The following is a 25,852-nucleotide window of genomic DNA, read 5'->3' as shown; positions in this document are numbered from 1 at the left end:
TGATGTCAAAGTCATGAGGTAAATAACCAACGTTAATCATCCATCTGTGTACTGCTGCTTGAACACAATCTCGACAAGGAGAGAAGAATATGCCCTAGTATGGATATCCGATGTATAATAAAGAATCTGTTAAAATCAATCAAACATCTCTATAACCATGAATAAGGATAGCCATACCATCCAACAACAACTAGGAACCTCGGAGAAATGTGAAAATATGCACCAGTGTGGGTATCTAATGCACAACAAAAGGATGAATCCAACATCATCAATCAACTATCTCCAGCTCAACAATAATCCACTAGTCCATCTCAGAAATACTCATCAAATGGAACCTAGAATCATGAAAACCATCAATGAGTTCAACAATGCTCCACTAGAACTGATATCATCTCAACATACTCCATTAGGGATCTCTGATCGATGAAAATGCCCTGGCTCAAAGTAGGGGCTAATTTCAACCAATGGAAGGGGAATATGCCCTAGTATGATAGCTGATACACAATAGAATGGGAAGCTAGACAATGTCAAATATCATCCATAAGATGAAGCAATCGTCTACATCCATCACTAAATCACCTCCAAGCATTAAAGAAGCATCTCCTAGAATAAGAAACAAGACAACGTCTATATGTCAACCAAATCCCAAACACCAGCCTAAGTAGAGTCTATCAAAGATAGCATCTGATCTCATGGCCTCAGGGTGGTCTTAAGACACGGGACGTAAAGTAGGCCAGGGTGATAGGGTGAAAGAAATGAAGGGAAACTAGGCTCAAATACCCAATGATCAAACCCATACCCTCGTGTACAAGATGTAATGCATAGAAAAATCTCATGATCCATGGACCTAAAGGTAACCAAAGGAAATGTCTATGGCGGAACAAGAAAAATTATAAGTGGTTAAACCATCCATGACACATGTGAATGATGTGAAGAAAGTATCGAATCAGAAATGTGTATCAATATGTAGGAAATAGATAAAACGTGGAGTGAAGATCTAGAAAGAGGTGATGGAACACAAAAAAAAAAGGCAATAAGAAAGTGTAATGAATGATTATCAACCCATATTAGTACAATAAAGGAAAGTCATATCACCAATGATGAAATGGTGGATAAAACAACGATCTGGAGACTCTAGTAAAAAGGTCACTCATCTCTCATACCTAATACATATCAACCATGATCCAAAAAGCATAGGATCTCATAGAACTCTCACATGAATCCTCAACACTCCAAATACATAACAAGAGTGGTTCAAGGAGTGAAAACTCGTATAAAAATCTCACAAGAATCCACAATGACAAATATACCCAATAAAAAGACCTCAAAAGGTGACATAAGGGCCCAATGGAGCAAGATATCATACACAAGCATATCATTGCACTTTATCTTTCATTTTCTTTTTTTTCGATTTTTTTTTATGCACATGCTCTGATCATCAATAAATCGAACTCCAATGGGAAAGATATAAGGATGAACAAAGGAATGAACAAACTCTCTTAAATCACTGATGAATACATGAACCACATCCCATGAAACAACCTCTCGAACTAAAATCTCTAAATCAATGTCAAATGATGGGATGAATGAAGTGATATGACTGCCCTCTTTGCACCAAGATGTGAAGAATCATCAACCTAGGGAAAAGGAGAGATAAGATGAAGCAAATAATGATAAAAGCAAGAAAGAAAAAGAAAATGTGATGATAGTAAAATATAACAAGCGAGGTATAAGGAGATGGTGACAAGAATGAGAAGATAGGCCTATAAGTCTAAACTCATGATACTTTCCTAGCAAAGCATGCATATACATCAAAGGGCCCCAACCCGAGTGTAGAAATGGTAATCAAGGCTATAAGAAAGAAAAAAGGCTTTAACGTACCCCGTGAAGCTCAATGGGCTAGCAACGATCTAATATATAGATAGAGGTGATAAATGTAAGGCTAACGAAATAATGGCCACCCATCCTGCGACCATGGTCTCAAATGTAATACTTCTTCAGTTGATCCACATTGATAGGGTCTGAGAACTGGTCTCTATCCAGGTAGTCAATCATATTTCCTCTTTGGGATCAACTCTCTAATGACATATGGAGTACTCCAAGTAAGTCTCTAGGGTCTCTTGGAATAGATGAATCTCCATGACCATAACTGGGCTAACACCGTCCTCAAACATATCATCAACAAAGCGGGATGCCCTAACATAAATAAACTGAATCTCTCCTGAACTCTCAACAATGAAGATCTCAAGCATATCAAGAGAGTGAACTATCTTTGGCTATCTGTGCTAACCATCCAACTATTCATCCAATATGTCCATCTCATGCTCATCATGAAGAAAAACCATGTCAACCAAATCTCCCATCTTATAGAAAAACTAACATCCTTTATAATAACTCTCATCTGATAGACTTTGACCCATAATCCACTAAACTCATCATATGTACGATGTCACCCTCAACAATGTCATTGGCTAACTAGGTAGTGGGGGTGGGAGGTAATGAATCACAGGACATCTCATCCTGAACTAGATGTTATCTATCTACTGTCCATCAACCCTCTAGCTCAAACCTACTAACGCCTCCTAAATAGAGTCATGTTGACAGTTAGTCGATCAATTGTAACATATTGAGGATCCATACCTGATTGCTCTAAAACCCTGATCAAACTATCTCTAACTCTAATCTAAGAAGTTTAATTCAAACCAAAATGAATAACACTCCTATAAGGTATGGAAGACACAGAAAGAGAAATGACATGAAGGAAGTCAGAAAAGGTGGAAATGCACTAATCACAATGCAGAAAAGGTGGCCCAACTAAACTCAAACATATACCAATCTCTGAGCACACCAAAAGGAGATCATGAAGAGGATAATTGAACCCAATTGTGACTAAGGCAACTCTGAAGATTCATAGATGCACCCATGTGTAGGGATGAAACCTTAATTGGGTCTAGGCTAACCTACAAAGTTGAGGTGGCTCTATAAGATAAAATGGGTGGGTTAAAGGATCCCTAGTAGAAGCAATCGTACCCTTCAGCGGTACGCAACCCTCTGCACACCTTAGGAGAGACAGGGTGCTTCCATGCAAGGTGGTCATCACCTCCACACATGCACTTTCTCGCTTTTCTAGGGGTTTCTTAATGGTGAAGGCTCTCTCATGTCTCAACACTCAAGGATAATCTAAAGTGCACGGTGAAGGATGTGGGTGCATCCGAAAAACCTAAGATCTAAAGTGAGAAGGTAAACATAGACAAGCAATCAAACATCAGGCAAGAGGAAAGGTTGTCATGCAGCAAGCAGTCATACCAAGCAGATAAGTATCATACAAACAAAGTCCTATCTAACATATGTGAGAGTGAATCATGCTAAAGTGAGCAAGCAATCAGGCCATCATTCAAGGCAATCAAACATGTTAAGATAGCAAACCAAACAAGCAAGCAGACTAAATCACTTTGCCTAAAAAAAAGTACCCTCTAATCGACCAATTAGACGCCACATTTTCCTCAACTAGTGTTCAAGCTTGATTCTCAAAATCCCCAGTGGAGTTGCCAATTTGTGGACCCGCATTTTCATGTGTGCCCCCACTCAATCGACAAGACTCACTTTTATTTGGTGAAAAAAATAGTTTTGAAAAGTCGAACTGCCACTTATTTTATTTTATTTTAAAAAGGAAAATAAAACAAGAAAGAAAACTCTAAATAAGTGACTCCATAGTTTTTGGAAAAACATGTCTTTGAAAAAAAAAAACCCGAGTCTAGGTCTAGGGATCAGGTTACCTATTGGGAAGGTACCTTTAAAAGGTAGCATCCCTCTAAGCCCTACAAAGGTCTCTACTGACTAAGTTGAGGGAAATATGACAATTAATTTGGTTGATTATAGATACCTAGGTAGGCAAGGTCATTAAAAAAAAAAAAAATAGCATGTCAAACAAGAAAACCAATCGCAATCATAAAGAAGATTTAGGGTGTGTACCGAGACTTCTTCTTAAGCACTATCATATGACATCAAAGTTAGTTCAAATAGTATATCATCCAATAAGTGCTTTATCAGAAATAATCAAACAATGAAACATATATATCAAGACACCTAAGCACTATTGAACATAAGCGTAGTTCACAGTGACAAGCATATTCACAGAATTTAGAAGGTGGGTGTTAGGGGGCGTACCTGGATAGCATAGATAACTTGTAACGTGCTTCCGCAAGACATGAAGGATTAGATAATAAATAATAAAATAAAGAAATCTTAACATGCTTGTTATCTAATGAGCATAGCAAAAATGATCAAAGTATATGAAATCATCAATTATCACATACATCTTGTATATAATTCCTAAAAAAAAATAGATAGATATGATTACAACAAGTTGCAAAAGTGGCAACAAAGATGAGTTTTGAAAAAATGATTTTTTTATGTAGGGGTTTCACCAATTCCCCAATTGATATACACAAATATAGCCTAGAATTATCCTATTTATTTGGGACCACCAGCTTGGATTTGTGTCTTACTCAAAACCGTAGTTTTTATTGAAAACTAAGAAAGATGCGAACCGATCAAAACATGGTTGCATATTATTTAAGAAAATGAGATTTTGATTCTAAGGACTCTAAATGAGTTTTTGAAATAGATTTTCAAAGAGATCTTTTAAGACAAGTATTTTATTTTAAAATAAAATAAATTAATTTGAAAACAACAAAACATATGAAACAAAATACCAAGCAAAACAAAAGAAAACAAAATCACAAAGTAGAATTTTTGACAACCGAGCAAACTAAAATGGTGAGAATGGATGCCAATCTCTACTATTTTTCGATGGTCATCTGAAGATTAAATTTGATAAAGAGCTATCGAAATAAAAAATTATTAATATTTAGATCGAATAAACTAACGAGATATCCATCAAAAATTAACAATTAGAATTCAAGAAACGCCTAAATTGAGAATAACAAATCAAGAACTAGCACATGATCAACTAAACACACAAACAAATCTAGACTAAAAAAATAAGTTAAAATTGATCTAAATCGGAATTAAAAATATGAACTTTATCTAACATGATTAACTAAGCTATTGGATTAAAATCACTAATTTGAACTAAAAAATATATTAAAACTAAACTAATTTGGAATTAAAAAAAACAAACTTTATCTAATAGGATTAATTAAACTAATGAATTAAAACAACAAACACACTTAAACTAACAAATAGATTAAAAATAAACTAAAATGGAACTAAAAATATAAATTTTATGATTATTTAAACTAATGAACCACAATCACAAAAAACATCTAATAAAAAACTATGCGAATTCAAATAAATAAATAAAATTGCAACAAAGAATTAATTAAACCAATGAACTAAGATTCTAAAAAAAAAATCTAAGCTAAATAAATAAATAAAAATCCAACATTTCAAATTAATAGAAAGGGCCAAAATTATCAGTACCAAACCAAGTAAAATTCCAACTTTTCATACTAAACAATGAAGCAAAACAAAAGTATAAGAGATTCTAAATTTTCAATATAATATAAGAAATCAAATCTAAATTAAAACAGAAACTCTAACGTTTAAACTAAAATAAAAAATTAAAATTAAGGAAAACAACATTTTATATTAAAAAATCGAAACTTGACTAAACAGAATCCGAAATTTCTAAATATGAATGAATCAAAACTAAAACTTACATTTCCATTAATATGTGTCCTGAATCTCTTTACGAATGGTGTGGGTTGTCTATTATCTTTCGAAATTGCCTACATATGAGTGAATGCAATCCTTTATTGTGGAGATCCAATGACGCAGGTTGTGTCGATGTCTAAAATTTGATCTACTTGTTCTTATCGTTCATTAATGTAATCTTTGTCGGTTAACCACCATAAACACTTGTTCTCAATATCATACACTCTTCTACACACAAATAGGGATATCCTTGGAGGAAATTCAACACATTTACGAAGGAATGCGACTTTACACGGATGGAGTAACGATGCAGCAGATATCTCATCCTTGTGGAATGAGTAAAAGACTTCGTTTGGTGTAGCTTCCAACAAGATACCTTTTTACAAGCTTTATATCAACAGGTCGGTAAAGCCAATTCACTCCTAACTTTGGATTGTCCTCTTTGCCTAATGTCAATCTTCGACTTATTCCAATGAAAGGTGGGGAATCTTGAGGCGACTTGAAAAGTGCACAGTCACCGACACTAATCGTATGTCCATCTTTGTAGAAAGAATTGGGGCGACGGAATCAGAAGCTACTGTCATTTGTGGGGGACAGGCCACATGTGTCGACGTTGTTGCCTCTTCTCATCTTCCCGCCCATATGTTCAGCAGACTCAAACAAACCCGCCCATTTGCATACAAATTAGGGTTCAATTGAAGACCGAATGAGCAGTAATGGACCTGCGGGGGATGCGTGGGGTAATCAGGAAGAAATGCGAGACCAAAGACGAAGAGACCATCGTGATACAGCGTCCCCGCGACATTGACAATCACCACTCGGAGAAGGTCGATCCTCCGTTCATAGACACGCACGAAAATCGAATCGGGAAGATTATTCTTGAGAATCTTCCACTCCTGCATGATCTTTGTGTAAATGCCACTCGTTGCATTACTAAAGCAGTCGGCGCTGTTGTTCGCAGTCCGATTGAGTTTGACCTAGTGGTGGTCGGAGTCGTCCGAAAGATGTTGAATCGCCTAAACCCATTGTCCTCCTCCGCCTCCTCCACTATCTCTACATTTAGATCCATGCTCCCTTATGCAGTCGTGTTCTCCTATGCTTTCATGGTGTGACTGAGTTCCAACCCTCTAGAATGGTGCTCAGCTAATCTCTTTCTTTTTTGGATGCATGCTTTTTTCAAAGCTTCTTCCCCGTGTAGCTGCAAATCTCCACCCTCTAATGGTGTCGCTTCTTTTTCTTTTTCCTCATTTTTTTCATGCCTATAATCATCTTTCTTTTAGCGTCCTCCTCTCCAGCTCAGCATTTTTTTCTCTTTCTTTATGTGCTAAAAATTTCATTTCCAAAACCATGTGTTTCCTCCCAAGCTCAACATTTTTTCTCTTTCCTTATATGCTAAAAATTTCCTTTCCAAAACCATGTGTTCCTTTCCCATGAGCATCCTCTGCACTCATTCTCATTGACTACACCGACATGGAAAGACCACTCACCAGCCTGAACATGACCCTCCATTCCATCTATATACATGCTGAATTTTCTTCTTCTAAGGTCCGTGTATTCCTTCAAGAGTCAATAGTAGCTTGGGGACCCTCATGCAAAATAAAAAATAAAAAGAAAGAAAGAAAGAAAATAAAATTAGGAGATTGAAGATAAATAAAATGAAGGAGGATAAAAAGAACAAGATTATTCAATTAAAAATTAGTTAGGCAATCTCGTGCATATCGGAAGTCGAAACAATTCAAGTAATTAAAAGTCAACATTGGTTTCACTAAATTTTGAAGAAATGATTAAATAAGTAAATAAGAAAATATGAATAAATAGATAAAAGGTATAATGCATAAATAAATAAATAAATATTAGACATATTCAATAAAAAGAAATTAAACTAAAGCAACGTATAATAATAATCAAAGTGTCAAACTCAAAACACCAAAAGTCAAAAAATTCATTTCATGCAATCACAAAACAAAATAAGTAAATAAAATACAAATAATAATAATAATGAAATAAGATCAAATAAATCAAAACTTAATCCTAAAATCAATCAATAACATAAATAAATAAAGAAAAACAAGAAAACAAATCTAAGTGGAACTAAACCTAAAAAAGTGCCTAAGTGGGTCAGATATGCCTCAGTGGGTCTAAGGTGCCTAAGTGGGCCTAAGGTGGTGCCTAAGTGGGCCTAAGGTGGTGCCTAATGGGCCAAGTGTATCTAAATGGGCCTAAGGTGCCTAAGTGGGCCTAAGTCTAAATTAAGGCTACCCAGAATCACAATGAGGTTAGATGAATCCCTTAACCAAAGTCTCCAAGGTGACTTAAAAAAGATAGGCTACACGAGTAGTAATGGGCCACCAGGGAATTGTTGTAAAGTACAGAACAAATACCTAATAGGACATGTGCTAGGAGGACAAAATGAAGGGTCTACACATGGACTTATTGACTCATTTTCTTCATTATTTTTTCTTTCTATGCCATGAGTGATGATCTTTCACATTTCAATGCATGGAGAATGGTCATATTCCTTTCCACTCCTATCTCATGGACATTGGTTCGAAGATCCTTAGCTGAGAAGGTCATCTTGTCAAAGAGAGTTCACCTACATCATTGTTTGAAAGTATAACCATTTCATTATGTATTCTTAGTGGTGCTCATTTTTTTATATTTAGAGTATGTGCAAGTAAAAAAAAAAACCAAAAAATAAAAAAGAAAGAGAAAAAAATAAGCACATGTATGTATGTATACAATGTCATCCTTCATTGAGGTTGCTTTATTAAGTTAGTTGCTTATGAAAGTTTACATGTGAACTTTCAAGAGGCTTTCATTTTCTTGTGTTTATCTCGTTATGTATCTTATGTGTGAGAGATGAATGATCTTTTCCTAGGGACTTTGAATTATTGTCTCCTTCATCAGTCTATACGTTGATGATTTGACTGTTTTTCATGACTTGATTTGAGTAGATCAGTGCTCATTCATTTTCCTTTGATCTATTTGTTTTTCTCATCGTATCTAATTAGTTTGCCTACATTGATCTTCATTCATATCAATTTACATTCTATGTTCGATATTTTCCACACATCATTCTTGTACATCCCATTAGCAGTTCAATATTATTCATTTCTTCTCTTTCATCATTGATGTATTCATCTTGGATTCTTTTTTCATCACTAATATATTCATATTGGACGTCCTTGGGTCCATGATTTATGACTCTTTATACATACATATTGCATTCTACACACAAGGATATGAATTTTGATCATTGGGTATTTGAGCCTAGTTTCCTTTCATTTCTTTCACCCTATTACCTTAGCTTACATTACATCCTGGGTCTTAAGACCACCCTGAGGCTATGATATCATGCATTGAGTTTTGATAGCTATCACATAGGTGATATCTGAGATTGGTTGGAGAACATTCTGATTGTAATGGACCAAGAGTAATGGTATGACCCTACACTTGGGGCATAGTCACCTCAGAGAGTTTTTATCAGGTATGCAATCATTCTATTGATACGTTGTATTAGGGCGCACACCTTTCTTGGTCGGGAATTCATTTTTTTAGATGGCCATTATACCGAGGCATACTCTTCTCAGTCGATGATGGATTTTTTAGTCATGGCCATCCCTTGAAGGAGATCATATGTCATTTTTCACATTGGGCATGAGACATGATTGGTATATTTCATCTAGTGTACTTTACATAAGGGCATACCCCTCTCAGTTGATGATGGTTTTTGTGGCATAGACGTTCCTAGGAGGTGATCAGTTTTTTCTTTACATTGGAGTATAAGATATGACTGGGTGATTTGATTGGATGTGTTTATACGGGAGCATAGCCCTCTCATTGGTATTGACGGATTTTTGAGTTACTAGATCATGGCAAACACTTGTGAGAACAATATTGGTTCTTTAGCATTTCAGAGATCACCTTACATTGGGGCATAACCCTCTTATTAGCAATTAATCTTAGAGATACCAGCTTACATTGGGCCATGATCATGTCAGAGTATATTTTTGTTGAGGCATACCAATTTGTTTGATCTTTTTCACATTGGAACATTATCTTTCTTTAGACTAGGTCAGATACTTTCTTCACATTACCATGATGACTTTGAGGAGTGGAGATTCATTTTAAATAGATGATGTATGATTGGTTGTACTCTTCTCATCAATGTTTGCTTTGGAGATGTTTACATTGGGGCATAGCCCACTCATCGATGATGGATTTTGTGAGATGACAGTTTATGCTAGACACATACTTCCTAGATATTATCTTGCACTTAAGGGTTACCCTTTTTGAGAAGATGTATTCATACTGGGGCGTAGCTACCTCGCTGATTTTGACATTGAGACTTGACATTTTGTTTATGATTGCTATTTTTGATGGATTATAGAGTTGTTAACAACCTGGGTTTAGTCTTCTTAGCATACCTAGTTTGATTCAAATATCCACTTACCTTTGTTACACACCTGACATTTTGCCTGTAACATTATTACACCTACATCCATCATTTCAAAGCCTAACAGATATTGAGCCTACTATCTCACTATTGAGCATTACCTTATCCCCTTCTCTTGATCAGAGGAGGATATATACTAGTCTTAAGCTTTCTGGTTGAGTTTTCACATGCCTTTGGACATTAGATTCAACATCTTCCATGATGGTTGGGCTTGTTAGATTGTTGATATATTTGTGATGATGTTTTCACATTGATAGTTGACATGTCTGTCTTGATTGGTGTGCATTTTAGACTTAGAATCTTGGTTAGCATTTGTCTAGTCTGTTATTTTAGTTTTGCTTTGTTAGCATAGTTTTTGTGATGTATGGTCTTATTTAAGCATTTATTCATTGGTGTTAGATTTTTTCATTGCATCATTGTTGAGCATATCCTAAAGTGTTTTGTATGGTGGCATTTTGTGTCTTATGTTGGTTATTATCTTACATTGGGGTATACCTGCCATCCTTGAGTTCATCAGATCTTTTGCAGATTTTCTCACTACTCGATCTATTTCTTGTTCTTTGTGAGTTGTCATACTGGGGCATACCCTTTTTAGCATTTTTTTTTTTTACCGAGGCATATGCTCTCTCTGGGTTCATCATATCTCCTGTTGATTTCATGGTCGTTCGACTCATTTGCTGATACTTTTGAGTCTTTTACTGGGGCATACCCCCTTTTCATTGAGTTCATTATCCTAGTCACTTTTTTAGGGTTCTTTTAGGTGTTTCTGGTTGTAGACCACATTCTTTGTTTCTTGTTTTTGTTTTAGGTGTTTTCGTTTGCAGATCGTATACTTCTCAATTTTCCGTTAGTTTGTCCAGGGCATCCCCCTACCATTAGTTTGTTTGGGGCATCCCTTTTTCTTCTAGTTTATTTAAGTCGTTTCCCTTTTTCTTCAATTTATTTAGGGCATCTCCCTTTTGTCAGTTTGTTTGGGGCATTCCCCTACCATCAGTTTGTTTAGGGCACTACTCCTTTTCTTCAATTTGTTTGGGGCATTCCCTTACTAGCAGTTTTGTTTAGGGCACTTCTCATTTTCTATAGTTCGTTTAGGGCATCCCCCTACCATCAGTTTGTTTAGGGCATCCCTTTTTCTTCAGTTATTTCACCACCATAGATCAGACATCTATGGGTATTTCAGATTCACCACCATAGGATTTCATCTATGGGCCTTGATCAGTTTTCATTACCATAGATCAGACATCTATGGGCATTTCAGATTCACCACCATGGATTTTCATCTATGGACCTTGATCAGTTTTCACCACTATAAATCAGACATCTATGAGCATTTCAGATTCACCACCATAGATTTTCATCTATAGGCCTAGATCAGTTGTCACCACCATAGATTAGACATCTATGGGCATTTTAAATCCATCACCGTAGATTATTATCTGTGGGCCTTTGAGTTTTCACCACCATAGATTTTGATTTATGGGCCTTTATCAGTTTTCACCACCATAGATCAGACCTATGGGCATTTTAGATTCACCACCATAGATTATCATCTATGGGATTATCATCTATGGGCCTTGATAAGTTTTCACCACTATAGATTGGATATCTATGGGTGATTTTTACTACCATAAATTAGACATCTATGGGCATTTAAGTTTCACCACCATTGATTTTCATCTATGGGCCTTGATCAGTATTCACCACCATAGATTGTGTATCTATGGGCATTTGTTACAATTATCTCACCATCATAGATTTTCATCTATGAGCATTTGTTTAAGTTATTTTACCACCATAGATCAGACATCTATGGGCATTTTAAATTCACCACCATAGATTATCATTTATGGGCCTTAATCAATTTTCACCACTATAGATTAGACATCTATGGGCATTTCATATTCACCATCATAGATTTTCATTTATGAGCATTTGTTTCAGTTATCTCACCACCATATATTGAACATCTATGGGCATTTCAGCTGATTCACCACCATGAATTTTCATCCTTGGGCTTTTGAGATTATAACCACCATAGATTTTTATCTGTGGGCCTTTGAGAGTTTCACCACCATAGATTGATTTATGGGCATTTCAGTTGTATCACCATCGTAGGTCTTCACCTATAGGCCTTTTAGTTTAGTGTTTAAAGTTAGCTTTTCAGTTTGGCTTCCAGAGCTTTTTTTTTTTTTTCTTAGTATAGCATTTAGAGTCGGTCTTGTCATTTAGAGTCACAGCTCCCGACATTCTTGATCATGAGCACCGCATGCTTTGTTTTCACAGTTTCACATTCCACCTTACTTCTCTCTTTATTGTATATATGTTCCTCACTTCATTATGATATTCTAGAGTTTCTTCTCATCTTTTGTGCATAATATAGCTCTATGAGCTCGTAGCATGTGTCTTCATTGTATCATTGGTACCCTTTATGCCTTGTGTCCTCGTATGGTACACATATGGTTTTTTTCCTTTGTACTCATTCCTATGCTCTTTGGTGGTTCAACGGCTACTCGACTTTGACATCGATTTTCAAGCCATTATTAGAGGTCTTTTTAGAGGGAGTTTTGGATCCATAGTGTAACTTTAGAGGCACCTTAGTAGTTTTTTTTTCTAGCTTGATTCGTTCTTGCTCCTTTTTTTAGGGTTTTGGAGCCTCTTTGTTCTTGTTTTGGTCTTAGAGAGCTTGTGTCATATTGGGACAAATTTGGTGGTCTTTCTTTTTATTCAACTGAGCCCACTTTATTTCATTTCTGTATACACTCACTTTACTAGTAGACTCTACCTAAAAAGGCATATTTGTAAACCCTAAAATTTGTCCCAATTTTATTTTTACGTTGATTTTGAGCCTAATTTTGTCCTTGGATTTTAAATCCCAATTACATGTGATATTTTTTACCATTCACCATTTAATTCTTAGTTTTTATTTTTTGTATATTGTTTGATTTATTTATTTATTTATTTATTTATTATTATTATTATTATTATTATTTGTATTTGTATTTTTTATTTTTTTTTCTCTCATCTCTCATCTCTCTTCCTACCTTCCCCAACCACCCCACTCACTCTCTCTCTCCTCCCACACCCTTCATTCCTACGACCATACCCCTACCCTTTTTTATTTTTTTATTTTATTTTTTTCTTCATCTTCTTCTTTAATTCCCAAGGTGGTCGGCTCCCCATCTCCCCATCTCCTCTCTTCCTTTTTTTCTTTCTCTCTCTCCCAACACCACACCCTGCCGACCACATGCCCACTCTCTCTTCTCTTCTCATTTCTCTTTTTTCATTCTAGTTTTTTTTTCTTCCCATTATTTTTTAGGTGGTCAGCTTCCCATCTTTTTTTTTTTCTTTTTTTCTTCTCCACCACTCCGCCACACAACCACACACACCCCATTTCTTTTTCTTCATTTTCTCACTCTTTGCATCTCTTCTACCTCCCCCCAACACCCACATCTCCACCCGAACAACCACTTCCCATCTTCGACGGTCTCCATCTCCACTGTCGATGACATGACACTGGCACCATTTCCGGTGCCCCTTCATCCCTATTTTCTCCATTTTTTTATTTTTTTTATATTCCTCTGTTTTTTTTTTTTTTTTTTTTTCAAAAAGCCATCAATCTCTCACCCCCGCCGGCAAGCCACTGTCGACCAGCGATCCCGTCCTTTTTTCTCTCATTCTCTCATTTCCTCACTTTCCCATCACACACATTTTCCATTATTCATTTTTCTTGATTTGATTTTTAATAGGAATTGTTGTTTGTGAGATTTGAATTATTGAATTAACATGAAATTTGAGCTAATTTATTATTGGTGAATTAATTTGGATTTGTTAATTTGGGCTAAATTAGTTGACAATTTATACGGTTGTGCTCATTTGAATTATTTAATTTGGATATGATATAATATTGTAGTATATTTTGGATATGGGTTTGCACATTAAATTAGGTTAATTTTGGTTGTAAATTTAGGTTTACATATTAAATTAGGCTTGGATTATGGGATATTAAATTTAGGTCTAATGCGATTTATTTTAATTTATCATGTTTTAGGTTTGATTAATTGAGCTTATATTTTGGCTATTAATTTGAAAATTTTATATTAGGGTCTATGATATGTGAGATATTTTTTGGGGTTATATTTGCTAATTTAGGCTCATTTTTAATTAATGAAATTGATATAAAGTTTGAGTTTGGGTTTGAATATTTATTTTGAATTTTTTACATTTCTAGATATTTACATTTGGGATATTTTTATTTTTGCATTGGCCCATTCTGCAATTCTGTTGGCTAAGTACAGATTTATGGCACATGGAGCATGGAATTTCATGGAAGAAAGTGAGACTTGAAAAGCCGTAGGAAGATATTGAGTTTGTTGTAAGCTTGTTTGGGTATACATTTTATTTCACACTTTTATTTTGGTTTTATTTCTATTAATTCTTGTAAATATTCGTTTCTATATATATATATATATATATATATATATATATATTAAGTGTGTACAGAATTGAATATCGAACAAACTGAAAATTTTGTTTAAATAAGAGGAATAATTCAGTAAATATGTTTTAATAAAATAATAATTTTAAAATATTCTTCTTAATAAAAGAAAGTATTTTTATTAATAAAAATTCAGAAAAATGCTTTTAGAAAAATCCAAAAAAAAATTAAAAGATTTTGAAAAATTGTTTTGTAAATATAGTTGTCCCAAAAATTAATTTTTAATTAATTTTTTTTTTTTTTTTGCAAATAAAGTTATATTCTTTTTAATAATTTGTATAAGTCACTTTTCTTAAATGAAAACAAATTGAAATACTTTTGTAAATAAAATTGTAATTTTTTTATAAAAGCAACTAAAAATAATTTTTGTTGCCAAATTGAAATTTTGTAATAAATTCTTTTGATACAATAAGTGCAAATAACTTTTTTTTTAAAAAATTAAATACAAATGAAGTTAAATCAAATCATTAATTGAAAATAAATTGAAACTTCTTTTTTGTAAATAAATAAATTGAAATCATTAATTCAAAATCATTTTTAATGAAATCCTTTGAAATTTCTTGAAAACTATTTTTAATTTTTTTTTATTTAGTTCAATAAATCATTTTGCATAATTCTCTTGTTATTTATTTTGTGTATTCTTGTAATTAAATTTCATCATTATTTTTGTGTATATTGATTTTCACCATGACTTGTAAATATTCATTTGCATGATTATTTTTCTTAGTATCTATAATTAATTGTCACAATTCCCTTAATTCATTTAGTAGACGCTAGACGTATACGGGATTAGAGGGATGTTACGGCTCACCATCGTACCTTCCCAATAACTAACCTGACCCCCAGACCTAGACTTGGTTTTTCAAAGACCTGTTTTTCCTTTTAGGAGTCACTCTTAGGGTTTTTCTTTCTTATTTTGTTTTTTCCCTTAAAAAATAAAATAAAAATAAGTGGTGACTCCAAGTCTTTTTCTAAAAATCAATTTTTCACAAATAAATAAAAAACGAGTCTCACCATCGAGAGCGGGTCTACAACATGTCAAATGTGTGTAACAACATCACTTGTCAAGCCCAATTCTATTAAATTGGGAAGCCACATTTCTTAAGACCAATATAGTGATAACTTAATTCACTAACAAAAATTTGATGTCTACAATATCAACTTTCATCTAAAAATACCCCTTTATCATAAAAATTAAGGAAACTTTTCATAACTAAATACATAAAAATATTTTTCTTTTTTGTTTCATCTCTCATGTTTATGGAAGCACATTAGAACTATTGCTTAATGATGAGCGTCCATTTATTAGAGATTGATAAATAACTGAGAGAGAATTGTTTATTAAAGGGAAAAAATTAAGACATTTTTAATGAGATGAAAAAAAAAAAAAAAAGAATGAGAATTGCCATGGATCCCTATTTATAGATTTGTTGGTGACTTATTAGAAGAAATGTATCGTTAAAATCCTAGACAAATCCTTTGAAATAAGTAGTATCCATTAGAAAAAGATGTGTCATAATTTCCATTCATCTATACTAGACATATCTTTATGTGTCCCAATTTCCATTCACCTATATAAATATTCTAACAAATATATCTAGAATCAATTTAAAACCTATTTGTAAAAGTAATTTTTTATTATTAAAATAAAAAATTATGTCCTAAACTCAAACACATCCTAAGAATACATTTTAATTATTTTTTATTTTTTTTATTTTTTAAAATTATTTAAAAAATAACTATACAAAAATTTAAAAAAAAAATGCATGCTTTTTATTCAATCTCCTTTGGGATTCTCTCATAAATAAAACCAAAAGTATCGTAGCAATGAATGATATCAAATTCCCATAATTAAGGCAAACACAAAAATTAGTCACACAAAATAACAATGGGCAACTACAATAACAATTCTAGTATTCGCAAGCTTTTCAAAACCCTTCCAAATAGCCTTTATGGGCTATAAACTTTATCAATTTGCTGTTATTATGGCTTCGTGAACTCTCATATTTCTAGTATTCGCAAGCTTTTCAAACTCTACTATATTTCTAGTTCTCTTTTTATTTCAAAGGCTAAATTACCTTCATATTTTTTATTTATTCTTTTTTATAACTCTAACTATCATCTCAATTTGTATAGGATAAGATAGTGTGACTAAACAAAAATGATATTTAAGCAGGCTAGAGCCAAGAATTTGATCAAGAGGGGCAAAAGGTAAGATTTAGTTCATTGATAACCTAATTTTTCACCAAAGCCTGAGGTCATAGGATCAAAACCTAGGAGGGGGCATTGCCCCTCTAAGCCCCACTTGAACTTAAACTTGGAGTGCAAGTTATTTGAATCATTTAATATTTTAAACCTAAAATGTGTGATGTGTACCATGTCCAAGTGTTTTTACTCAAATTATTAATTTGTCTTTTAATTCTAAATTTGACAGGAGAACTTTTATATCATACCAAGTAGTATTTTTTTTCATAACTCATCCATTGAAAACTTCAATTTCTCTTTACCACGGAATGAATTAGTACTTCAACGATAAAACAACCTTAAAACACTAGGCAAGTTTTAAAGTATTACTTAGAAGAACTTTAAAATCTATAACATAGGAATAATCACGAAGGCCATAAACAAATACAATAAAAAAATGGAAAAAGAAAGCATGGAATTTTTATTAATTCTTGGTATAAGTTTCTCCATGTCTGAGAGGACTATAATACATTACTTGACTGAATAACATTCTTTATTAATACATTTCAAAACCGTGTTCTATACGGGGGGACAACGACTTCCAGACCCTGCAACTTCACAAATCAAGAACAGTGTTAGTAATACTGGGATTGATCTCAATATTGAACTCATATATTAATGACAACGAAGTCCCTGAATAAAAGCAACACATTCTTTAATCATCTTTTCCTTGGCCATAAATCTATGTGGTTAGCTTTGAAAACCGCGTATAAGAAAGTAATGGAAGGGAATTCTTTATGTCCATCCTTCGTTGATTTCAACACAGCAAGACTTGACTTTCGAAGTAAGCAGGAAACTTCGTACTGGGGATTCAAAATGAAGGATTCTACTTGTGGATTCATATTTATGTAAGCTCAGAAGAATCTCCTTTCAGGCACTTGCTTGCTGATTGCAAAGAGCCGAAATGCCCGCCCCACTAAATTCTCCAACACCATGTTTCATCTACTTTTCACTTACCTCCATTCTTTTAATTGTCTCCCATCTGGGATACATCGCAGGTACTGCAGCAGATGACAACTCCACCATCATTGGGGCAATCATTGATGCTAATTCTCGTAAAGGTAAAGAGGAAAAAACCGCCATGAAGATGGCCGTAGACAAGTTCAATAACAATTCCAAGAATCATAAGCTCTCTCTTATCTTCCGGAACTTCACCGGAGAACTCTACCGGGTGGCCTTAATAGGTTGGTCATCTCTTCCTTGATCCCTTCTACAGCTGTCTGATCACCTATTATTTTCAATATTGATCCATCAACCACCCAAACTATCTCTATGTCTCTTATATGTCTTTTATTTTTATTTTTAATTAAAAATTAATTATGAAAGGATGAAATCATCCTCATCTTCTTTAACACCCGCCTCAATCTTGATTCTAATCTGTCCTTTCCTGTTTTTCGTTTTTCTCGTCCCATTCTTTCATTATCTTCCTTTGTATCATTCATGACACAATGAAATGGAAGAGGAAGCATTAGGGGTTAAAATTTTGAATGGACATAAAGAAGATAAAGATAAAAATATTTTAAAAAACTATTTTAACCCTTGTTATATAAGTTGCATCAAATAAAAATATACTCTAATTATATAAGTTGCACCAAATATAAATATACTCTAATTCAAGCGTATAAACATAATTTTAAAAAAATATTTTAAAAAACTAATTAATTATAATTATATTACAATTAAATGAAATTTTTTCATCTATTTGAATAACAAAAATATAAAAATTATCATAATAATTTTTTCATAATATTTTTAATATCATTAATATATTAATTAAGTATTAAAAATTATACATATATTATCATTTATTTTATATCATTTATTACAATTGAATTATATGAATTATAATTTTAATATTAAATATATTTTTAAATTAGACACATTATAATCAAATATCACAATATTATTTTCAAATAATATTTGATAAAATTTAATAATAATATATACTTATGAAATTCATTTTCTTTTTTTATTATCACATACAATATTATTATCAAATATAATAAATTATATATATATATATATATATATATATATATATATATATATATCAATTACAATTCTATTATACTTCTAATTTTATTTTTAAGAGTTTTTTCTTGTATTTTTATAATTTTTGATTAATTTTAGGTTCACCGATATTTTGTGTCAAAATATCCGTCGATATATCTCCGATATATCCGATGTATGTGTAATTACTGATATTTTCATCTTTGGCGACCAGCCATATAAATTCAAAATCCAAAAAAATCACTTGCATGGGGCAATATTTGTTTTCATAACTTAAAACAAGAGGGCACCTTAGGACGATAGGAGGGATGAGGAGTTTTTTTTAGTGGGAGGGGGAGGGGGAGGGGGGGGACCCCCTTTCTGGAGAAGGAGAGACCCACTGCGGCATGGAGGGTCAGGTTGGTAGTTGAGGAGGCCATGCTGCTGATGTGATTAACAGGAAAGGGAGGTAATGGCTTGCCCAAGAAGATAGCACCTACTGCCACAGAGGAAGAAAAGGAAGAGGTGTGGAAGGGAAGAGGAGATTCAGGAGGATCAGCAAGGAGAGGGGATAGGCAAAGGAGTCACGGTGAAAGAAGGCATCTCAAGTATTCATTGATTCCTTTGTGTGTTAATGCCATTTCTTTTCGTCAAGAGACTCTGTTTTGGTGTTGGATCATGCTCATACGTTGTGCATGATTACTAACCTGTTCTCATGGGATCATCTTTTGAGTTTTATTTCTTTCTTTCATGAGTTGTTGGCCATCATGACTTGATTTGCTCTTTGCAAACCTACTGGGAATTCATTTGATACCCATACTCTCGTTCCCATACTCACACCCATTTAACAACATCACTAAACCCATTTTTCCTCTCACCTGTGCATGGTTCCGCATGGTCATCTTGTATACCCGTTGCCCATAATCCCATACCCACTTCCATGCACCCCCTTCATAACCTCTCATGCATGCTACCTTTTCCTTAAGATCCCATAAACCATTCGTCACCCTGTCCATCAAGCTCCCAAGCCGCCCTCCTCATCCAAGCCCGGCTAGGCTTCGCAGGAGCTCTTCGCGGTGCCGTCAGCCCTGCGTCAAGCGTGACGCAGCCTTGGATCTCATGCCCGCTGGCACCCCAATCACTTGCACCGCCCAACGCCTCGTCCGGCCATGCTAAGAATTCAACCATTGACGCTGCATTCTCCTTCATTGTACACCTTAGATCACCGGTCAACCTACTCCTATCTTCTCTACAGTTCCAAAACCCCATTTCTTAACAAAAGATGAAGGTGATGGCTGCATATTTGCTCACTGTATTAGGAGGCAATGTTAGCCTTTGCGCCGATGACCTCAGGAGCATCCTCGGATCGGTTGGAGCTGGAGCTGATGATGATGGGATTGAGCTACTGTTGTTCGAAGTTAAGGGTAAGGATATAACAGAGCTTATTGCATCTGGAAGAGAGAAATTGGCATCGGTGCCTTTTGGTGGTGGTGTCGCTGTTGCAACTAGTGATGGTGGTGGTGCAGCACCTGCTGCCACAGAACCGAGGAAGGAGAAAAAGGTGGAAGAGAAAGAGGGATCAGATGAGGACATGGGCTTCAGTCTATTTGATTGAGGGAATGGGTGCCTTGGGCTTGCCCATGTTTGGCCTGGTGCCTTGGGCTTGAGTTGAGGCACTAGGCCCAAGCTATGATGGTGTCTTGGGCTTGCCCATGGTGGCGGGTATGGGCTTGTTTTTGGAGCCTAGCCCAAGCTTATTGACGGGGAGCCTCATTGCTCCTCATACTAATCACTCTCATGGGCCATACCCATTTCAGGATAGCCCATTTGGCTATTTCATTTCTAGATAAGTTTTTTTTTTTACCTCTAATTTAGTAATTTATTAAGCCATTCATTCATTTTTATTTTTATCTTATTTCATTTTTACCAATTTAGTTAACTCAAATTTAAAGACAACTTAAAGACAAATTATTATTGTTAATTATATTTTTATCTCGAAATTTATACTATTCAATTTCACTAGCTTAAACATTATGATTATTAATTATTATTATTATTTTGTATGTATCTATTTATCACCTTTTAAAACCTCATTCGTTAAAACCTAATTCTAATTCTTCAGAAATCCAACATCCCAAATTTAATTTTCAATCCCGAAATTTACACTATTCAAATTTATTCGTTTAAATACCATGTTTGTCAATTATTATTACTACTAATTCACATGTATCTATTTATCATCTTCTAAAAACCTCATTTATTAAAGTTAAATTCCAATCCTTCAAAAATCCCATATCCTAATCTAATCCTTCAATAGTTCGTTTAAATCTTATTTTCATCAAATAGAATCATTATCCCATATATATATAGTCATTTTAAAGTCTAAATCCTTCAAAAATCTCGTGTCTCAATTTAATTTTTCAATAGCTCGTTTAAATCTTATTTCCATCAATTGGAATTATAATCCCATACTTATCTAGTCATTTTAAAGTCTAAATCCTTCAAAAATCTCGTGTCTCAATTTAATTTTTCAATAGCTCGTTTAAATCTTATTTCCATCAATTGGAATTATAATCCCATACTTGCCTAGTTGTTTAAAGTCTAAATCCTTTCAAAAATCCCATGTCTCAATTTAATTTGTCAATAGTTCGTTTCAATCTTATTTTCATTAAATAGAACCATTATTCCATATTTATCTAGCTATTTAAAATCTAAATCTTTCAAGGAAATCCCACGTCTTAATTTAATCCCTCAATAATTAGTTCAAATCTCATTTTCATCCATTAGAATTATTTATCTCATATTTATCTAGCTATTTAAAATCTAAATTTTTCAAGGAGATCATGTCTTAATTTAATTCTTCAATAATTAGTTCAAATCTCATTTTCATCCACTAGAGTTATTATCTCATATTCATCTAGTTATTTAAAGTTTGATTCTTCAAAGACCCCATATCCTAATTTAACTTTCAATCTTAGAAATTTCATTACTCGCCAAAAATGTTATTTTCGTTAACCAAAATTCTTATCCCCTATCTATTTATTTATTTATGGTCCAACTCTTCAAAAATTCAACGTCCTAATTTAATTTTCAAAACTTAGGATAACTTGAAAAACTTGTTTTAAGTAGGAAAAAGAAAAGAAAAAGGAAAAACAAATGAAATAGGCGGAAATAGATTTTTATTGCTTCTATGTAGTGAAAAACACTGTTATGTACTGAATATGAATGAAATAGGCAGAATAAAAATGGAATACAATTGATGGAGTTCATAACATTTAATTGCAGCTGAAGAATTGATTAAAGAGGAGAAAGTGCAAGTGATTGTGGGCATGAATACATGGCAGCAAGCAGCTTTAGCTGCTGAAATCGAAAACCAAGCTCAAGTACCAGTTCTTTCATTGGCGGCATCAGCGAGTGTCCGGCCGTCGAGGCGGCTTGGAAGGCCCACGCTGATACAAATGGGCAGCAATATTTATGAACAGGTAAGGTGCATTTCAGCCATCGTTCGCTCCTATCACTGGCGAGGGGTCATTGCAATCTACGAAGATGATGCGTACGGTGGAAACGCTGAGATATTAACTCTTTTATCTGAAGCTCTTCAAAGAGTTGGATCGGAGATCGAGTACCATTTGTCTCTTCCTCCCATATCATCTCTATCTGATCCAAGAGAATCAGTATATCAAGAGCTCTTGAAGCTTCTGAGCACACAATCCAGGGTTTTCATTGTTCTTCAATCATCATTACCAATGGCTACCCATTTGTTCCAAGAAGCAAGGCGAATGGATTTTATGGGGAAAGACTCAGCCTGGATCATTACAGATAGCATTTCAAGCTTCCTGGATTCCATGGACACCTCTGTTATCCCCTATATGGAAGGGGCTCTAGGAATCAAGTCCTACTATTCCAAATCCAATAGGCCCTTCCTAGAATTCTCTGCTCAGTTTCAGAAAAATTTTAAATCGGAAAACCCAGAGGAAAACAACACCCAGCCGGGAATTCATGCACTGCGAGCATATGATAGCATTGCTGTCATCGCACGGGCCCTGGAGAGATTAGCTAGTGATGATACTAATACTCCAAAAATGATGTTAAAAAATATATTAGCAAGAAACTTCAGTGGTTTAAGTGGCAACATTATTTTTGAAGGGGGTGATCTATCAAATTCAAATTCGTTGCCGTTCAGGATTATAAACGTTGTTAGAACGGGCTACAAGGAGCTTGACTTTTGGACGCAGGACTTAGACAACCCTTTCAGAAGAGAAGGTCGAGACAAAAATAGCAGTAGAAACACCACAAAGGTTTTGGATGGTCCAGTGATTTGGCCTGGGTACCTAATAAAACGTGTCCCCAAGGGATGGGAAATGCCCACTGATGCAAAACCATTGAAGATTGGAATTCCAGCTAAAACCTCTTTCGACAAGTTTGTGAAGGTGGACGAAGCCGAAGCCGAAGCAGACAAAAGATATAGTGGTTTCTGTATTGATATTTTCCGCGAGGTGTTAAAAATTTTGGAGCAAAATTACTCTCTACCCTACGAGTTCCATCCAGTTATTGGCACATACGATGAGCTGGTTGATTTTGTTTATAACAAGGTAATTACTCCTATCTCTAGCCTTTGATCTTTAAATCTTTCTCAATAATCATGAGATTCCCCACACTAGAAAGTAAATCTCAACTTCGATCCCTGTAATGTCCATGATTAATTTATTTGTATCTTCAGCTGGCTTTTGTCCCTCTTCCTTTTCTAATGACGCATAAAGCATCTGTCTGGCTTACTGACCAATGTGTTGTTGGTTTAGACGAAAACAACTGAAACAGGTATTTGATAAATGAAAATCAAATTGTTAGTTGCCTTCAACCAATCAAAGTCAGACTGAACATCATTCTTTCCTAGCCAATATTTACCTGCTTGACTACAGCAAGAGAGCCTGAATTTAAGAAAGTTTTTTATATGGAAGAAATACTGCTTAGTAGACTTTTCTGATATATTAACTTTCGACTTCGTCGTCATAAGACAGCAGTGAACATAGTACAGAAGATTAACTCTCAGAATTCCTGAATCAGACTTTGTATTTGTTTCTGATAGAAATTTTGTGTGCATCTCTTGTGAATCAAATACATGGAAGACCTATGATGCTGTGGTTGGGGATGTGACCATACTAGCCAACCGTTCAAAAAAAGTGGAATTCACAGTGCCATATGCTGAGTCGGGATTGGTTATAGTACAAGTAAGTTCTGAAGAACCTCAAAAGGCATGGATGTTCCTGAAGCCTTTCACCATGGAAATGTGGGTAGTCACAGGTGCCCTCTTGATCTACACCATGTTCATAGTTTGGGTACTGGAGTACCAATGCAATAATCCGGCATTCAGAGGCCCATGGAAGAATCAGCTTGGGACTGCTCTTTGGTTCACCTGCTCTTCTCTTTTCTTTGCTCATAGTAAGTACTAATAATAAAAATGGAAGAGATTTTGGTTTGCTCAATAATTAAATTACTAATTAGCATCCTGTTGTTTCATTTTTCATTTTCCAGGCGAGGCAATTCATAGCAATATTACTCGAGTAGTGATAGTGGTGTGGCTATTTGTTGTCTTCGTCTTAACCTCCAGCTACACTGCTAGTCTCTCTTCAATCCTCACTGTCCGACAACTTGAATCCAATGTGACAGATGTGGAATGGCTAAAAGCTACCCAGTCTGTGGTTGGTTGTGATGGTGATTCATTTGTGAGGAAATACTTGGAGAATGTGATTAAATTCAAAGGGGCTGATATCAAGAATATTAGCAACCAATACCAATATCCTGGCGAATTCCAGAGTGGGAACATCATAGCTGCCTTTCTTGAACTCCCTTACGCAAAAGTTTTCATCAATCAGTTCTGCAAGAATTACACTGCCACCCAACCCCTCAACAGATTCGGAGGATTAGGATTTGTGAGTAGTAACTCGAACTCTTCCCCATTTGCATTCACCAAATTTTTCTTGGGAAATTTGCTTGAGGGAGGAAAGTTTAGGCCACCAAATGTATGGAGTGGCCCAAACTGATTTCCCTTGTCATGCCCTTTTTCTCCAAAGAAAAGTTGCCCATCCCTTGTCTGAGGTACGAATTAGTTGACCCTTTACTCAGTGGAATAGGATAGTATACGGTATATGGAATTTGTTTAGCATTCTTACTATGAAATCACCTTTGGTCATTTAATTTCATCCTCGTTAATCCCCATGCAGGCCTTTCAGAAAGGTTCTCCACTAGCTGCTGATGTCTCTGAAGCCATCCTAACCATATCTGAGAAGGGGATTCTAAAATCATTAGAAGACAAGTGGTTTCCTCGTTCTGCAGAGTGTTCCACCATCGAAACTGATGAGCTAAGCCTCCGGAACTTCTGGGCTCTCTACTTTTTATGTGGCGCCACTTCCACCCTCTGCTTTCTATTGTTCTTCCTTTGCCTGCTCATCGATTTTAAACGCCACCAGGCATCCAGAAGTGATACAAACCAAAGTGATGAAAGTGTCTGGATGAAGACTGTTCAATTAGTACGTTTCTTTCATAGTAGACAAACTGAGATTCCTTATGAGAGAACGTCAAATTTGTCTCCCCGTCCCACTGGAGATGAATGGATCACCCCAAGGTGGTCAACAGTGAGTCCTTCTGAAGCCCCGGAGCCTCCTGAAGCCCTGAAGCATCCTGAGGCCTCTCCACCAACTGCAACTATGAACTCAAGGGTGAGCCCTTCTGATGCGCCCGAGCCCCCTGAGGCCCCTCCCCCAACTGCAACCATGTACACTTGATAGAAACTAGCTGTTGAATTTATGTACTACTTGTTTACTCAGATTGAATAAATAATGGACTAAATATGTCTGTAAAACAAATTGTATGAATGATAAGTCGAAGATGAGGGTGTAAAGATAATATGAGACTCGCAATAAGCAATATGTCATTACAACATTGAAATAATGTAAGTATTACTAAGCTTAATATATCATTTGATACAAATA

At 34.8% G+C, this 25,852-nt stretch overlaps 2 protein-coding genes across 2 annotated transcripts; both read left to right on the top strand.

Moving 5' to 3' along the window:
• Nucleotides 1-17,778: 17,778 nt before the first annotated feature.
• On the top strand, nt 17,779-25,645 carry LOC117915166 (glutamate receptor 2.9-like). The gene is made up of 5 exons (XM_034830737.1): nt 17,779-18,058; nt 22,149-23,455; nt 23,990-24,302; nt 24,396-24,793; nt 25,085-25,645. Exons 1-5 carry the CDS (start codon nt 17,779-17,781, stop codon nt 25,643-25,645), a joined length of 2,859 nt encoding a protein of 952 aa, XP_034686628.1.
• Nucleotides 20,146-20,478, top strand: LOC117914975 (60S acidic ribosomal protein P2-like). The gene has a single exon (XM_034830511.1). The coding sequence runs from the start codon at nt 20,146-20,148 to the stop codon at nt 20,476-20,478; it is 333 nt and encodes a 110-aa protein (XP_034686402.1).
• Nucleotides 25,646-25,852: the final 207 nt, after the last annotated feature.

Source organism: Vitis riparia, chromosome 5 (genome assembly GCF_004353265.1).
Source record: "Vitis riparia cultivar Riparia Gloire de Montpellier isolate 1030 chromosome 5, EGFV_Vit.rip_1.0, whole genome shotgun sequence".
NCBI lineage: Eukaryota > Viridiplantae > Streptophyta > Magnoliopsida > Vitales > Vitaceae > Vitis > Vitis riparia.
Note: the sequence above shows the minus strand (reverse complement) of the source record. Positions and strands in the feature narration are given on the sequence as shown.

What these genes read in the sequence shown, in the direction of transcription:
- LOC117915166 (XM_034830737.1), top strand. Translation starts at nt 17,779, where the DNA reads ATGCCCGCCCCACTAAATTCTCCAACACCATGTTTCATCTACTTTTCA. An exon ending in CTACCGGGTGGCCTTAATAG is followed by an intron (nt 18,059 to 22,148) that starts GTTGGTCATCTC and finishes ATTTAATTGCAG; the next exon opens with CTGAAGAATTGATTAAAGAG. An exon ending in GATTCGGAGGATTAGGATTT is followed by an intron (nt 24,794 to 25,084) that starts GTGAGTAGTAAC and finishes ATCCCCATGCAG; the next exon opens with GCCTTTCAGAAAGGTTCTCC.
- LOC117914975 (XM_034830511.1), top strand. Translation starts at nt 20,146, where the DNA reads ATGAAGGTGATGGCTGCATATTTGCTCACTGTATTAGGAGGCAATGTT.